The sequence below is a fragment of the Macrobrachium nipponense genome, chromosome 10 (assembly GCF_015104395.2).
Source record: "Macrobrachium nipponense isolate FS-2020 chromosome 10, ASM1510439v2, whole genome shotgun sequence".
NCBI lineage: Eukaryota > Metazoa > Arthropoda > Malacostraca > Decapoda > Palaemonidae > Macrobrachium > Macrobrachium nipponense.
This window is the reverse complement of record NC_087204.1, coordinates 94,550,586-94,569,661: the sequence shown is the minus strand read 5'-3', so window position 1 is coordinate 94,569,661 and position 19,076 is coordinate 94,550,586. Positions and strand designations below refer to the sequence as shown.

Below are 19,076 nucleotides of genomic sequence, written 5' to 3'. Positions count from 1 at the left end.
CTCAGGTTTGAGATGTTGAGTCCTTTTGAGAGAGCTATGCAGTACCCTGACAGGACATAAAATTAATTCGCCTGGTCATTACCAACAAAATCAAGGGAGGGGATTGCAAATGATGAACTTATCATCGTGAACTTGGGGTTTTTGAATCTTGGCTACAAATTCCGGGACAAATTTGATGGCTACAAAGCCCCAACCCATAGTGTGTTTAACATTAAAAGAGAGTATATGAAGTTCACCTACTCTGATGAAGCCAAGGCCAGTAAGAGGACTGTTTCTTTGCCTACTCCCACTGTGTCACTTGTCCCCAGTCCTTCAACTATTTAACTTACTCCTTTACCAGCCCCCTTGCTTCTGAACGCAACCCCTCCTTGCCAGCCCAGAGTGGAAGAATGTAGGTAACTTTGACATCAAGATGGGATTAATAGTGGATACAGTGACTCAATTAGCAAATCAGTGCAAGCCCTTATGGACAAAGAGGAGAGAAAAGGTGACAGTGTAGTGTCAGTGGAGGCAGCTGTTTGCGACTAAGGATAGCCATTGGAAAGGCTTCCAGATGGAAGTGAATAGGCTGTCCTCGAATTCCGAGGCTTCCAGCCCTGAGAAGAGGTGCCAGTGGCACTTTTGTGATAAATCACAGCCACTGAAAAGGCCTGCAGCAGACTCTCCGCTCCCCAACAGTGCCTTGCAAGAGATTTAGAGAACCATTGCAGCAGTCTTCGTGAAGTTCCTGGGATACCCCAGAGCATCCTGTGCAGGAACCCATGCATTTGTCTGCTTCCATATGTTCCTCTTCCTCTTGTGAGCACCCAGTGGTGTCCAAGAGCCGCCAAGCTCCTAGTAACTCCTGAGTTTCTAGTTACGCCTGAACACGGTTTAGCGCCTCTAGTATCTGAGCACCCTACAGTACCCAAGAGTTCAGTATACAGACGGGCTTTGCCTTCCTTGGATCACTCGGCAAGACCTGTCCGACATCATCAAATCCTTTGATGTCTCCAAATCCAAGGGGCTAGGGGCAGACTCTTGGAATTTGGATATAGTTCTGACTGAAGTGGCTCTTGGGACCCCGTTTCAAGTCCATTCATTCTGCTTCATTGCGATACCTTACTAGGAAGAAACTTTTACTTGTATTGTCAGCGACAGCCAAAAAGGTAAGTGAAGAGCATTCTCTCGACAAGAGAGTCTGATTTTCCCAAGGTGATGCTGTATGTTCAACCACCCTGGGCTTTTTAGCTAAAAATGAAGACCCAACCAAACCCTGGCCTTGTTCCTTTAGTATTAAAAGCCTGATGGAAATACTGGGCCCAGACGAGGAGGAGAAAGCTCTGCCCCATGAGAGCACTAAGGTACTATTTTCATTGAACAGAAAAGATTCTAGGTCCAGCAAGTAATTTATGGTGCTTGGTTAGGCTTCCGTCTCGTTTCCTGTCAAAAGATGCCTTGGCATTCTTTTAGAGTATCTGATCACTGAAGCCCATACTCAAGTTGAGAATAGGTCTTAATGTCTGTCAGAGTCAAGGCTCATGAGATCATAGTGGTGGCCACATCACTGGCCTTCAGACACAACTTATCCCTATCATCGATTATTCAAGCTACTTATTGGAAGTGTAGGTTGGTCTTCCTGTCCCATTATCTTTAAGATCTGAAACCATATTCAATATGCCTGTGGCTGGCAGAGTGTTGGGGAAGGAAGGGTAGGAATCCTTTCTTCCTACTTATTCTCCACGCCTTGAACTAAGGTGCTGAGTCCTACGGAGAGGCTGGGGGTTACTCTGTACCTGGAGAGAACATCAGTCCTACTTTTTAATGGTTGGATGGTGATTTTATATTTTATGGTGTAGGCGATGTTCATGTTTTTTAATTCTGGTCGACTGGTCTGTCAGTACTAGACCCAGGGCAGGGGCAACTGACTACTTCCATGCTTTGTTAGTCACTGGATTCATCCCTTGCTGCAAAACCCCACTGATGTAATTACCCAATTAGACTGACCTTACTGCTCTTAGAATTCAAGTAATTGACAGTGTCAAGTAAGTGAAGGTCTATTCCCATGCCCTGCTCTTGGGTCAAAAACCAATGGTCTGTCAACCCTCAAGGCATTAGGAGCCTTATGCATATTTGCAACCCATAAGATGGGGTTCAAATGTCATTTAAGGTAGATTCTTGGTAGGCATGGGAAAATACCGGGATGAACAGTAACTCATGTTTAATTAATACATTTATCAGACCAGACACTGATGACTTAAACATTGAAACAGACACTACTGCCTTCATCCAAAAACAAATCCAAATAATGACATGTAAGACTCATTAAGATTAAATGGGTTTGCAAAACAATGAAGCAGAACTTTAGACAAAATTCAACCTTGATCCATTTTTATTCTTTATAGAGAACGACAATTATTTATTATTTCATTAGATGAAACCTATTCATATGGAACAAGCACACAGGGGCCATTGACTTAAAATTCAAGCTTCCAAAGAATGTTGTGTTGGTTTCAACCTCCCACTGCAGACCTCACACATTTTCCTTTGATTTGATATTATAACATTTCTTTTGTCTGGTATCTGATTACTACAGTATGTGATTTTCAAGTTTTAGTTATACCTGCTTATCTGTTTTCTCATACCAGAAATTTATACGGGTCCACTGGTATGGTGGTCAGTGTTGTGGCATGCCACTCGGATGTGGGTTTGCGTCTCCCCAGGACAATGAAAAATTACTGATACAGAATCAATTTTTCATCATCCTTGGGGAGACATGAACCAACGACATCTGATTGGCATGCCGCCACACTAGCCACTATACGTGGACCAGTATAGATTTCTGGTAGGAGAAAACAGATAAGGAGATATAACTAAAACTTGAAAATCATATACTATAGTAATCAGATACCCAGATAAAAGAAATGTCATAGTAAGAAATCGAAGAAAAATTACTGGATGACGCCACCATCAAAAACCATTCGGAACACTACCTGGCATTTAAAACTAAAGAAATTGGCAAAGAAGCCAAATACGATACAACAAATAGCGTGCAAGGTACTACAAGTTGCCTAGTATTGAAGATGGAATGATAGACAAAAAAAAAAAAACTGACCATCAAAAAAAGATAATCTAATGACATACATGACTGAGTGTTACGAGATACCTACCAAAAAAAAAAAAAAAAAAGTATCAGTAGACGTGGTAAAGGTTAAATTCAGTAGGCAGTTCAAGGACAAAACAGAGCTGAGACAAATGTTGAAATTGTAGTAAATATGGGCGCACAAAAAATGATACACATTAAATGTGCATAATGCAGACCTGGCAACGACGTAACGTAACCGAATCTTCTATCACCTTTTTGCATCCACTGCGGAGGTGACCATGACACTAGAATATCAAAATAATGTCCATTCTAGATATATAAGTCGAGATACTAATAGACAGAAAAGAAGCAAAATTAATACAGAAAGTGCATTTTTCAATTAATCATAAAAAACACAAAATAACAGCCAACCAAAACAGTGAAATAACTAGTATAAAATTATAATAAAATAGTTCAGTCAACTAATGGTTCTACGGAAAAAAAGACAAAAAATGAAAGTTCAGACGAATAGATATTAACTAAAAACATATGAACTCCTTAATGTTCTGCAATCTAAGGATTTTACCAAGTTTGGAAGAAATATTTATTACAAATGCATGATTAGCTGTTAGATAAAACAAAATGAGAAAAAAAAGGAAAACGAGGTTGTAGGTCCCTCAGTCATGAAAAAAAAACTACAGTAGAAATATAAGGGAAAGAAATCTACACAAAATATTTGAAAGTTCTGAATGAAAAAAGTTCCACTGAACCCTATCAACCATGATAAAAATGAAATGGACACGACAGAATAAGCGCAAAAGGAAATCGGATAAATTCCCCAGCTTCCCAAGCAAGTGAAGGTTATCAGTTAACACCCAAAAGAGATGAAGTCTTTGAAATCCAGTGTGAAGCCCAGAAGTGTTTGATAAAACAACTAAATACACTGCCATTACCAATGAACAATCTATATATAGCGTGGTCACAAACTTCATCGACAACTGACAAGCACAAATGAAATATAGACCGAGTATTCACAAAATACATTTATGTGCAATACACCTATAACAAAGGTTACAAGATGCCTCGATGAATATGCAGTTTCGAATAGTAAAACATCCAACACTCCGGTTAAAATATTTCATTACAAATCATAAATAGTCATTAGGGAATACAGCTGAAAAGAAGAGCGAAGCAGTTAAAACCCTATAACCTGACAACTGTTATCTAAGATTCAATCCTAATATGAAAAATTCTAATGTAAATCGAGTTTAAGCTGCAATCTGTTTAGATGAACTGCAAAAGTTAACATCAGAATTTAACCCAATGTGTCTATGTCTCCAACACACTAGACAGCATGATAAGATTAAGAGTTACAAGTTACTTTTCAATCTTCGAAATCAGATAGAGAACGTGGAAGTTTAATTTGGACCCATCATAAAAATAACAACGTGATAAATTGGTGATCCAAAGTCCTACATTTCAATATCCTGCCATAACCTTACATATCATGAGCAGCAGCCACATACCCCTATGCAATTCATAACAATAACCAAACTTTAATTATAGTACTTTTGATTTGACTATGCATACATTTTCCGTGGGGGGACTCACGCTGTCAAGTTGTTGACGGACATCCAACTGATAACGATATATTCCGTTGCTTAAATGTAGTCAGTACTGAAACATTTTTCAAACACCCATGGTAGCCTACAATGGCATCAGCTGACTTCTCCCTGTGTTTTACCTCTAATGAACGGATTGTAGTGGAGTGGTTTGGATCATTTTGATAACTAACTTGTATGCCGATTCGAGTCATTTCATTCCTTACTATGATATAAATAAAGCGGACTGGGAAGAATACACTTTATATACCAAGTAAACTACACTGAAGTTCTTTCGAGGGTTCATAACGCAGTTACCAAATACTTCATATATTTCATTTACTGATACAGTAGAGAAGTTCATCCCAAAATCACCACACGAAAACAGTCATCAGAAAGTATCAGAAAATATCAGAACAGATCCATAAAAAAAGGCACAGAAAATAGTAAAAAATTAGATCGTGTAAATAATTATTCTCCTCTCAAAACTGACAAAATTCCGAAAAATATAAGTTTAATATTCTGTACCAAACACCGAAACCAATTCAGAATCGATTACCAAACTTACGTACCGAAATCGTGTCTTCTTTACCAACAAGAATTAAGTTTTTAGCAGTTGAGAAGGGTCTTCAAGGTTTCCCGGAGTACCTAGTGGGAAGATTGGTTACTATGGTGTTGGGCAACTTTTGTTTTATTTTAAAAGGGCCTAATGGAGAGAAAGAAAAAATCCTTTTAAAAAATTACAATGCCCTCATATATTGGTGTCAAAATGATAAACTACTACAACGTAATTTTCTTGGCACCAAGAATCTCAGAATAATGTTAACTTGGAGAAAAACCTCGTCATTGGCAATTAGAACAAAGTTAAGAAAAAAACTTGTGGTAATAACTGACAAATATCCCAAGTAACAATCTAATTCTCGCACACTGTGGTACCTGTCTTGTGGGGAAAAAACTAGTACAGCATTGAGCGAAGGGAAACAATAATAATAATAAATAACATAAAAGACTTGTGGATACATTTATCGCCACTGTGGGGAAATGTATCCTCACATTACAGTATTTACAATAACTCTGCTTTACATATCGCACGACCGCCCTTGGTAACGTGGAAAACTAATCCCGCCAAGCGTAACAGTACATCCAAGGAGTGAACCCTGTAGGGGGTTATTGCCGTCAGTTCACCCCCAGGAGCGCATTTTAGGCAATACGAAAGGTTCTTTGCAGCCTCCATTCGGCACCGAGTTGCAACCCCTTTCATTCATTTTACTCTACCTCCTTTCATATCTTTCTTCTATCTTGCTATCCACACTCTCCTAACAATGATTTCAGAGTGCTATTGTGAGGTTTCCTTCTGTTACACCTCTAAAACCTACCTATTCTCAGTTCCCTTTCCAGCGCTGAATGACCTCATAGGTCCCTGTAATTGGCCTTTGGCCTATACTATACATTCCACCATTCCATTCAAGGGATGGAAACCTTTGTTGCCTACATGATATTGTAGATTCACATCAACCGTGCATTTGACGTCTAGGCCAGTCACTTACGACGCTCCTGATTGGCTGTTGATAAGCCAATCACGGGGCTGGAAACTCTCAGTCTCTCTCGAGAGAGTTCACATAGGCAGGATGTATACGTTCCATCTCTCCTGAGGTATACGTCTTCCAGGAGAGGTGGAGCACACATCCTGCCTATGTTAACTCTCTCGAGAGAGAGTTAACATAGGCAGGACATCCTGTTTATCAACAGCCAATCAGGAGCGTCGCATGGGACTGGCCTAGACATCAAATGCACGGTTGATGTGAATCTACTAAAGCATGTACTCTAGCTCCTCCAGCAGTCCATATTCAAGCCGGAGAACTGACTCCCAGAGTCCACAGGCGCCACTTCCTTGGGCCTTAGAGCAGACGATTCAGTATTCAGCAACATATTCTTTCAGCAGCTCATGTGCAACGTAACCATGAGACATACATAAGTTGCAGAAAGCTGAAAAGTGGATGAAAATAAAAAAAAGACCGGACCAGACGACTAACATTAGAAAAGATATTTGTGCGTTCGTAAATACATAATGTTTTAACAAATACAGACATGAGTTCGTAGTGTTGTGTCACTAGAGATTTACAGTACATACTACAAATGAGCTTCACTGTGTGTTGATACATCTGACCTTCCTAAACGTCTGCTGCATTTTATAGCACTCTTAGGTGTAAAAGTTGTACGAATGACAAATAGCAACAGCCATTGTATTCTACAACCGACTTAGCATTGCGAGGGCATCTGCATCAGGTAGCCTAACCAGACGGTATGCATGTAGAATTTCAAACATCACAAATGGCTCTTGGAATTCATGAGAGCTTAGATATAGAACTGGTTGCTATAGACTATAGGAATACTAGGACTGAAAAAACAAAGTTTGCTTCATCATGGAGAAAATGGAGTAAATTTCCAGTTACTTCCAGCAGCACAAATCATAATGGAAGCGCCTTATTGATTATATAACATGAATTAGGCTAAGAACCGAACAGACGGCTCAACAACAGAACTCCTGTCTACTTGACGCACAGTCTTGCAAGTAGTCTCGCTATTCCAGGATGTACAGGTCCATCTTTTCCAATATCTCCATCAAGCCCTCTATCCAGATATTTCTAAGTGTCTTCTGGGTCTTTTTCTTCTCAGCATTTCCGATTTTTAAACGTGTTTTTCATCAACTTATTGTCCTCCATTGTTTCGACATGGCCATAATCATCATCTCAATTAACTGATCCATCCCTCCACCTACGCAAATACTTCCACATTTCTCACCCCTTTTCATTGTTCGTATATCAAATACTACACAAAGATTCACCTGAACGACCTCAACTTGCAACCTTCCAAACGCATTTAACATCCACACTTCACCTCCATAAGGGTTGGCTTAGTAGCTATTCTTACATACATGGCAACATTGGCTTTGCTACCTAGGTTTTTTATTTTTTATTTTTTACTTGTTCGTTGACACATTTTCTCTCATCCTACCATATTGTCACTCTTTACATTTACTCCAAATTACGTATGCAAATTAACTGCTTTCATTCTTCCACCATCCATATTAATAATATTCATGGCGCCATCTTCCTCATTTCCATTGATTACCCTTATAAACTTATTCCTGCTTATCACTCAAATTCTCTAACAAGTTTCTGCAATTTTTCTTCATTATCCCCAATCAGAAGAGCATCATTTTCAAACAACCACCATTCCACTGTTTATCCAAAGCCCATTTACTTTTCCCACAACTTTACACCTGCATCGACTGTCTGCCCCTTTATCTGAATTCTTGGATTTCTTCATCCAAAAAGTTATTTAAAAATACACTAAGACACAATACACTCTCGTCTCAGACGCTCTTTCCGGTGTAAATCATCTAGCATTCTTTTGCAACCATGAAACCTCAGCAACTTCCATTTTGACTCCTTATCAATTCCTTCATAACGTTTAATTTTCCTCACTCCATATTTGCCACATAGAGCTTATTCCTTTCAATTTCAAACTTCTCACATTATCTTTTCATGAATACTTGATCGACACAAGCTATGTCTTGTCTATACTCACAATGTTATTCCCCCCATTAAACCATCTGTCTTACTTTCTCAATAAAAATCCTACAAAAACATCTTCCCTACAGTACTGAATTCTGCCCCTATAAACCTTACAGTCATCTCTATATATTTCCTTTATCTTTACGCATTGGAACAATCATTCCCCTCGCCTATACTTTCAGAACTTTTCTCTCACATCATCCAGATTTTCTGAAGAAAAAAATATATACAGTTAATGATGGTATATATATGTATGTCATAGGTAGATAGCGAAACCAGGCATTTCACGAACTGCCTGAAATTTCAGGTAGATAGGGAAATGCACTTAGGGACATTTGATCCCCAAGAGCTAGTACTAAACACGGCGAAATACATTTGACCCCCAAGGGCTAGTACTAACAACGGCGAAACAATATAGGCCGATTCGCCGTGTTTTAGTACTAGCCCCTGGGGGACCAAATGTCCTTAAGTGCATTTCGCTATCTGCCTGAAATTTCAGGGAGTTCGCGAAATGCCTGATTTCGCTATACATAAAGTCCATGCTCTACATGCACCTTGAGAATAGTATGTAAAACTAAGGTGTCCTTCTTACAGCACAGGCTCTTGCTCCTTAAGCAACTCACATTATGAAGTCTGAAGGAACAATAAAATGAAAAATAAATTTAGTAAAATTTTCAACAAATATTTAAAAGTAAATTCAATCATTTTAGGAATAAAAATATGCAAAATTTTACGTTGTTCCAAAAGCTTTCCCATGTAGATGTGGATTGAAGTTGCCAGGCTTTCTATAAAAAAAAATTACAACAGATGAATCTATCCCACATTGCGCCATACATTCGGTGGTGAGATCAAATCCACCTTCATATATTTGCGAACACGATCCACGACAAGAGTTTGTGTCGCCAGCTAATTAATGCCTGTCCTCATATCCCGAGGTGCCAAGAGTCAGTGTCCACAAGAGGATTCATTCACGAGTGTAACTAACTTGGAATTAGTGTACGGCATAAATAACAGAAAACAATATTCACCTAAAAAAAGTCACTTCCCATAATGAAGGACAGAACAGAAAAATAAGAAAGGCAAGTCACTACCACGTCTTCACTTCTAAATACCGAATCAAGGATGATTCGTGTGTACGGAAAACTAACACATCATCATCTCTTCATTGACTATACATTGAGTATTTCTTATCTACTGACGCCCAGATCTTAGAGGTTCATAAACAGAAATTCTCATTTGATCAATAATGTCGCATATTGTACCTTATAATGTCTGAACTACTGCCGATGCACCCATGCGTCTTTCAGCCACAAACTAATATTGCACCTCTTACCTGTCAAGTAGTAGGTTGCAAGATGCGAGCATTAAAAATATCTAGTTTACGACAAAATAAAACATAAAGCCCCGAGATAAATGGTTTTTTCGCTTTTAATCCTTATAAACGGAAACCGTCCAAGAGCTGAATACAATAAGGGAGGATTTTCAAAGGGTGAAATAACGAAATGACAAACGTGAAAGGCAAAGATCTGGCGATACGTGGCACATCAACCCATGTGGGTAGAAGGGGTTTGACCAAGAGTCACACTCACAGGTTGCCAGTCGTAACCAGCCCGGCATCGAGAGACCGCCAGTGGTAGGGAACCCCGGGAGAGGCGAGGAACGGTCTTTCTACGTTCGTGTGTTCGTGCGCCACCAAAGTGTTGGTCGGAGGAGGAGGTAGTAGTAGTAGTAGTATCCATCCCGCAACACCTCTCCCGAGAGCGAAAGAGTTTCTCTGCGCAGTTCTGCGTTGAGGGTTGAGAATTTCACTTGAAACCGTCGAGTCGCGTCCGTTAATGTGAAGGGAAATAGTCGGAAAAAATCTATACAGAAGCGAGTGCCAGAGGATTTTTAAATAGTACTATATTTACACGTTCGATTATCGCAATCGAAGCGCCCAGACTCCTTAGAGTGTCGGTTTCGTCATCACCATGAGTATACTGAAGAAGTGCTGCTGCTGTTGCCTGGACCTGCGAGCGGGCTCCCTGGCCATCGGGGTCATCTCTTTCCTGGTGAGTGTTTTCGGCGGCAACTACCAAGTCTTTGCAAGAGTAGCGACTGAAAGTCGGTTAAAATGTCTGAATTCTGTCAACTAGCTTCTTATAGACCTATCTGGATAAGCAAGCAAGAAAGCTTATAATGTAAGTTGTAAGTACGCCTGTATTATATATATATATATATATATATATATCTATATATATATGTATATATATATATATATATATATATATATATATATATATATATACATATAAAGGTATAAGCCACGAAGGAAAGATAAACAACGAAGTGGCTTATACCTTTAATTATGCATGTATCACGCTCCAAACTTTCGTGATTCAGTTATATATATATATATATATATATATATATATATACTATATATATATATATATATATATATATATATAATATAATATAATATAGATAAATATTGTAGGCGCTCGCGCGTGATCAATTAGGAAATTTTTAAATAAGAAGTTCGCGTCTTGAATGTCACACCTGCCTACTTATATTCAGCTACAAAATTACTTCGAAATACGATATGATAGAAAATTCTAGTCATGCCCTAAAACTCGTATCGTATTAACAGCTGTCAGCTGATCGAAACAGTATTAAAGCCTTTGCCACATTTAATAAATTTGGTTCAATATAGCCGATGACTTTGAGCTTCATCATCACAGCTGAATATATTTCTTAATAAGTACCAACTTACCCTTGAAGGGCGCTTATCCTCCTTTACAGCTCAGGACACAAAGGACCCACAGGTGTCTGGTCATATATCAGAGTGAATTATGGGATCTGAGAGTCACAAGTGACATTGTGAAACAATTTTCACGGCTTTGTCACGAACGCAAGATTAAATCGGCTTTTGTTAACGCGTCAAGGAGACATGCAGCTGTAGTACCTATTCTTCATCCTGACCTGTCTGAGAATGAAAATGAATAAAAGGAGCAAGAAATATGCTCAAGTGTTAGTGCAAGCTCACAAGCTTCGACTAACAAGTGTCCGATGACAAACGAAAGTACTTTAGTGTGCTGAGAGGAGAGCGATTTTTTTTCTAAGCGTATAAGGGCGGTATTTTAACTCTTAACTGGACATACCACAATACTCCTTTGCATGTGAATTTGGAATTATTAAAACATGCCAATTTATCCGAATTGCGATCAACGAGACACAAGCAATAGAAATGATGAAATGAGAGAGAGAGAGAGAGGCGAACTTTTAAGTAAAATGTCCCAAGGCAACATTAACTTGGATTCACGTCGGATGAAAATGCCGGCGTGAATAGCCGAGGCATCACAGCCAGCAGAGATAGAAAGGGGCGACTGGTCACACAAGACCTTTCAGAGGCTTAGGCACGAAAAATATTACGCAACGTTCGTAGGTCTCCCCTGGGGGCACCGCCACTTTTGGCCCAACAGTGATTCAGGGAGGCCTTTAATCTCCGCTGTGGAATGTTCGCGCTGTGAAGCAATAAAGTTCAGTGTGAGACTTCGCGCCTTTAGGTTCATGATAATAATAATATGATATTCGGATCAATGCACACACAATACACACACACACATACATATAAAGAATATGTGCGGTTATGTGTATGTGTGGGTCAAATAATCAGAATTATGCACACGTTAAGAGTAACATGTGCGTATCCACAAACCTCACACCTAGCATTGTCGTGCCCGATTAGGCGCGGTTTTAGTCATTCATGAGTAACACCTTGATCAACAGCTGTTCACACCTGGACAAAAGCAAAAACAAGACCTGTTTTCCTTCTCAATTGGAGATGAATGTCACCAGTTTTTATTCAGCGTGTGTTCGAAATCAAACTTTTAAACTACTATTTTTTTTCACTTCGTCAATTATGACTAAATTACAGGTGTGACTTACGAAAGGTTTGAGTTCCGTCAGGAGTGTTCATTTTTTTCTTAACGGATTTTATCACCTTTTTTCGTAGTTATTGTATTATATATATATATATATATATTATATATATATATATATATATATATATATATACACACACATATATGTGTGTGTATATGTATACACACACACACACACACATATATATATATATATATATATATATATATGTGTGTGTGTGTGTGTGTGTGTGTGTGTGTGTGGTATCATTGTGAGTAACATACGTATGACTTTTTCCAAAATCTATCGGCTAATGGGAAGAGCACCTTATTACACAAACAATAACTGCTTTGGAGAAACAAATCAAGTTATTTAAATGTACATATATTTAAATTTAAATAATAATAATAATAATAATAATAATAATAATAATAATACTAATAATAATAATAATAATAATAACTGCCTTATAAGATATGTTCTATGCTAATGCAATATGCATACAGGAGACTGCAGCTGTACATGCAAATGATACAATTTCCATTTCTAAATTTCTAGTGACTGCTTTCACAAGCACGCTGATGGACCCTGGAGTCCGTCGCTTTGACCACTCATGCATTATTTGGAACTATTTGTGCATTGTTTCTGTTGATCTCTACCGAGTTGAATTAACTTAAATTCCTTCGACATCTTTTCATCCCAAGCTAGGGGCCGAAGGGACACTGCGAAGATCCTTCAGTAATGCCTACAGTGCACCGCGTGGGAAAATGGTTTCCCGATGTATGATTCAATCTTTTCGTTACGGTTGCTCATTAGACCCCCTGCACTCACTCCCCTGTTTGAGTTAATTTGAACCACTCACTCATGCCTCCCCGTGACGCCATGACCTTTACAGGGTTACAGGGTATTTAGTAACTACAGCCATATATATATATATATATATATATATATATATATATATACATATATATACTGAGGATACTGTTGCATTAATAGACTTTGTTTTGTATCAACTTCATATAATACTGATGAGAGAGAGAGAGAGATAGAGAGAGATGAGATGAGAGAGAGAGGAGAGAGATTGGTGGGGGGGGGGGGGGGGGGGGGGGGGGGGGGGGCTAGCTAACTGTTAAATCAGCAAATTCGTGATTAATGCGTTACACGGTAAGAATAGGTCATAAGATATGAGAAATAAATTCCTTTAACATTTTCAGCTGAATAATTTCTATAGCCAATATATATATAATATATATATATATATATATATATATATATATATATATGTGTGTGTGTGTGTGTGTGTATATATATAATATATATTTATACCTACTTGAAGACGAGGTTCTATCATCAAATAAAAAACAATAACTTATAACTATGTTCTTTGCTGAAAACATAATTATATTGTGCCATGCCCCTTCTGGTGTTAGGAGATCTATGTTCCGACCCTTTGTAAAGTATTACTTTGAATTAGCCAGCGCCTGCCCCACCCCACTCCCCCACCAACCCCCGGCCTCTGCCCGTGTATTAGTAAGCAAAAATAAGCGATAGTGACCTTATAGTTCTCGCATTTTAAATACTAGTAACGGCGATGCAATAGTGATCTCTGTAGTTGAAGCCTGACCAATATAAATTTGTATTTTTGGAGTATCAAAAGAGTTTTAATTTTTTTTATACTAGAGATGAATAGTAGGTGCACAAGCATAACCAGTTCAGTCATGCCCCATTGTCACCCGAATTACTTAGTGTACGACCATTCGTAGTCGCAGCTGCTTAGCCATAAATATGACCTCTTCTTCTCCTGACGATCCTTGTATAAATTTGAGAGGTCCCGACTTTCCCTGATAAGGTCAGAGTCATAAATCCGTGTTTATGGCCTTATTCCTCCCTCACGGACACGAACGCCAGATGGGGCTGTATTCATTCACCCCTGTTTACGCTTGTTTGTTGTACGTGTGTGAAGCTAATGCCTGTAAAGTAGGTCTCCCGGTGTTTATTTTCAGAAATGTACTGTAAACTCAGCAGGTGCTTCGGTTTCCTACGCGTGAAGCTCGTTTTCTATACATGGATTTTCAATGACGAGGTTGCCGCTCTACCTGAAGGCTCATTAAGGAACATTTAGTTTTCTTTGCCCTGTGCCAAGGATTCTCGCCCTGGGGTTTATGGAACCCCAGGGGTTCACTAGAGGCTTTCCGAGAGGACAATATATGGCCGAAGAATTTCTATTCAATTATGCTGAGAGAGAGAGAGAGAGAGAGAGAGAGAGAGAGAGAGAGAGAGTCTGAAATTAATTATTAAAAGCATAGATTTTACATCCAATTGAAATATATTCATTGTAAGTATTCTAGTCACCTTGCAGAAAATTATCCGAACGTAAGAATGAAGCGAATACTTATAAAAAAAAAAGTTCGACAAATATTTGCCGATAGTAAAGAGTTAAAAATTCCTTCTCTCCTACTGTAAACCAAGACCTACAGATACCAGTCTTATAAATATGCCATTCCAACTATTCATGTTCACATACTATAATATACAGAAGTCAGGTTGAGTCACAAAGATGAACAAATTAAGTAAAACCTCAAAGATCTTGTGAAGAAACCAACCTTTTCAACCAACCTGTAAATCCCGCTTGATTTATTGACACGTTCCCCGAGAAGTCAAATAAATCTGAATTAACGAAAACATTAACTTCAAGAAAAGTCAATGTCAAATCCTTCAAGAGAGGAAGACTGTCATCATCAGGAGAAGACCAAAGTCTGGTCGTAACTGGAGAACGAGATGACTGCTTGAGTAGCTTGCAACCGCAAATTTTTTATGGGTAAAAGTTGCAGGAGAACGACTGCCTGGTGCATCACTCGCCACACAAATGTACATGCATATGTGAGTGAGCCATTGTACGACATATATACATAAATTCATACATACACAGTAGCACGGTGTTATTGGGCAGAGAGATCTATACAATTGTAAAGGCACAGATCACCGCCGTTGCAGACGCTCTCAGAATCACAAACTGTCAACTTTGACTAATTTGCAGGTTGCTGAAGCAAACATGAGACTAGAGAACACGCAACCTAGACAAGCAATAGACGGCGTTGAATGCCAGCGAAGTTTAAATATATACGTAGGAGTCTGGGCAGATGAGAATAAATGCACAAAAGCGGAAAGTAGGCGTTAGAAAGGAAGGGGTGAGTCTAACGGAGCAAGGAAATGCCAAGAGTTGACTGACTTTCTTCCCCACATCCCCACCCAAACTCCCAACCCCTATATCACCCTTCCCCCTCCTCCCCCATTCCGTCCCTGCTTCCCACCACCCAAATCTCCAAAGTTAAGGGTTAAGAGGACTGCGACCTCACCTGAGTGTGTGCGTGCGTGCGAGCGCGTGTGATCGGACTCACGAGCGATCCATTGTAACAGCGATGACCTCACGAATTCCGATGTCACTTACACGTACGCTATAACATGAGAACCAGAACATGAGGGAGGCTGCTCATGGTTTTACTTTGCATGCCATCAGTCACCTATACATTCGGGGTGCACTGTCACACTCGTTCCTCAAGAAGGAGGTGTTGTGGGGAGGGGGGTTGGGCGGGGGTGAGAAACCGAAAGTGCATCGAAGTCTCCCTGGTTGCAAAGTCTTTAGTCCTATGAAGCAAAATGGAAATGAAGCAGCGTTCAATTGCTTAGAGCTATAACTAAGAGTCTGACAGTATGCCAAGCCAAGAGCCCGTGTTTGGAATCCGCCCACAAACCCAACAAACAAAAGTTCCAACATAAAGAGGCTTGCAATTTCGTCTCTCAAAAGTCAGCAGTAGGTAACCGAGGCATTAGCGTGTGTGGCCTTGACTAACTTACCTCAGTCAGGTGGAGGAGAGAAATGGGACGGATGCCAAAAGTCGCCAAGTACACATTCGCAGGGATGTGTGACTAAGAATGATAAACATCAAGACTTAGTACGCTAGTGCAAAGGAATTTCCACGTGAGGCGTTTTAAACAAGAAATCTGCAGCCATTTTTAAAATCAGATGGATGTTACCTTATAAAATTATCTTTGGTATAATAATGAATCTTTCTAAACCAGTTTTGAATCAATGCAACGTACAAAACTTCCATATGATGACAAGATAAAAAAATTTCCAACCAGGACACTTAATTTAAAATAGGCCATCTCAATTATTCTAAACAACAAAATCATCACAGATGATAACCTGTTTCCATCAGGCGAGGAATCTGATTAGAATGTATTATAGCCCCCCACGCGAAGATACGAGGTATACTAACCGAACTTAGGATGGTGAGTCAGGTGGTGTGTATGAAGATATTGAGGCAGGCAAGCTTAACCATATATAGTACATAGCAACACCTACGTTGAGTCTGTACTAGATCTCTTTCTGAACACACACACACACTAGGAGAGAGAGAGAGAGAGACTCATCATAGTCTCCATTAAAATGTAATGTTTTGCTTTGTTTTGTGTTTTCATCACGTGCAAAATTCCACATCTGAAAGTTTTGCTGTATAAATGAACATGCAATAGAAACTTATAACGTTCTTAGGTCTGAAATATTAGCAGCGTGGCGATGTAGTACCATAATGTGGTGCAATTTTACTTGAGAGACTAGTACCTTGTTGCTAAGATTTTTCTCTCTCTCATATATATATATATATATATATATATATATATATATATATATATATATATATATATATATATATATATATATATATATATATAAAGCCTAACGTGTAACCTCAAAGGGGGTAAAAATTTTTAACTCCTCTACTTGACTATAAATCTTTCACTCAAACTTTCAATAAAACGGAAATGAGTGTTCAATACCGCTGAAGCCACCCAGCTTAGGCTAATGAAGCCTCGCCAGTGAGTCCCCAAAACTAAATCCCGAAACTTTTGAAGGGAGAGCAACATTAAAACAGTAACCTAATGGACCTTTCGTTTGAAGCCTCAGAATCAATCGCCAACCCCTAGTACTCTCTCTCTCTCTATCTCTTCTCTCTCTCTCTCTCTCTCTCTCATTTATGTACGGCAACGATCTGCCTTCTCCCCGGCCATTATCGTTTCCCTTTCGCTCATTTCCCTAATGGACGGGTGCCAATGTCCTATGGCTTGTATTGTAGTCATCTGTTTCTCTCTTTCTGATATATATATATATATATATATATATATATATATATATATATATGTATGTATGAGTATATATATATACATACATACATACATACATACATATATGTGCGTGCCCTTTTAACTATATGTAAGTATTTGGGAACTGAAAATGAGACTAGGCCTTGACAGTCTGTTTGCCAAGGGTGAAGAAGCTCTCTTCTCGCAGAGTTCTTTATGCAGAAGCCGTTGTCTTTGTGTATACAGTGGTGCCTATCCATCTATCTTTGTCGTAAACGACGTCACTACTTCCCGATGATGAACGTGACTGGAATAGCCAAGAACGGCAGACTATTTCGGGTGCGGGTAGTTCAGCAGTGTGTATGTTCATAGTACTACTACTACTTCTAATAATAATAATAATAATAATAATAATAATAATAACAGCCATTAGTTTAGCTCTGGACCATACAAATGCGGCCTGAAGATGCACTACCCACAAAGATAAGCCCCGTATGGAGAGCAGTACCGTCATGCGGCGCTGGGGGCATTACTTAGGTTCGTTGCAGCGTCCCTTCGGCCGCTAGCTGCAACCCATTTCATTCCATTTACTGTACCTCCATTCATATACTTTCTTCCATCTTACTTTCCACTCTCTCGTGTAACTGCAAGCTTTTTCATCTATTACACCTTTCATTATCTTCTTTTTACTGTCGACTTCCGTTTCGGTGCTGAATGACTCCACAGGTCCCAGCGCTTGGCCTTTGGCCTAAATTCTACATTCCGTCACAAGGATAAGTTCTCAGTATGTAATAATTTCTGTAGTTATTTTTGTTGAAAAGACTTGTAGCCTATGAAAAATCGATGTTTTTATACACTAGCATATCTCATAACCCAAGGGCAATGACCTCAGCTACACTTGTGATTGTTTATGAAATGAAAGTCTAGGCTGTTTGGGTAAACACAGTCTGTTTTGTTAGTACCATTTGTGCTGCCACATGTGCGATAATGATTCATTATTTCGAAGCTGGTTTTTGTATTTGGAATCGTTTACTTGTGATGACTGAAGTCAAAGTGAAATTGCCGATCGTATTTCTTAGAGCTTTAATCAAAATAACATACTGAACACAGTCAGACTATTTTTAAAATGTAATAATGAAAACCCAACACATTACAAGTTTTTTGTCTGGAAATCTTGACAAAACGTAGCTTGTCTATGATTAGTACGCTCTAAATTTTGACAGCTCGACTTTCTAAATTTCTCTGAAATTGCAGAAATCTGTATAAAAGGTGGGTTGAAGAGAGAATAAGAAATGTTCTAAATGTTGATCAGGAGAACTTTCTAAAGTAATTAGATTTTTTTATTTTATTCGTGAGAGTTAAATGTTCCGAATGAAATGTCTAGTTAAAGAACATAACACCAGTAATAACGACAGTGGAGAAATTGCAACAACTTACAGTTTACTGAAAGAGACCAGTTTCACCAGGATACCTGTTTCACTGCTCCACATCTAACTAATATTAACATTATGCTCATGCTTGAAGGCTTAATTTTGTCAAAAAAAGTGACGTTAGTATTACGTCACCTAGTGCCTTTTTAAACTGATCAGAATCTTTTTATTTTATATTTTTAGACTTTGTCGTCCTCATTTTCAGTTACTAGCTTGAATGGCCGGTCTCACCACTTCGGGATTTACAATTCTGAAGCTTCACTAGACGACAAGAATTTCATGCATCTTGCCTAATAGGAAATGGTTCGGTACCGAGTCTCTCTCTCTCTCTCTCTCTCTCTCTCTCTCTCTCTCT

At 38.9% G+C, this 19,076-nt stretch overlaps 1 protein-coding gene across 1 annotated transcript in view; it reads left to right on the top strand.

Moving 5' to 3' along the window:
- The first annotated feature begins 9,825 nt into the window (after positions 1-9,825).
- LOC135223766 (uncharacterized) overlaps positions 9,826-19,076 on the top strand; it is a 52,502-nt gene continuing 43,251 nt past the window's right edge. Inside the window, exon 1 of the mRNA XM_064262530.1 lies at positions 9,826-10,294. Coding sequence (XP_064118600.1) covers positions 10,214-10,294 — 81 coding nt within the window. The 5' untranslated portion in view covers positions 9,826-10,213. The remainder of the gene's footprint in view (positions 10,295-19,076) is intronic.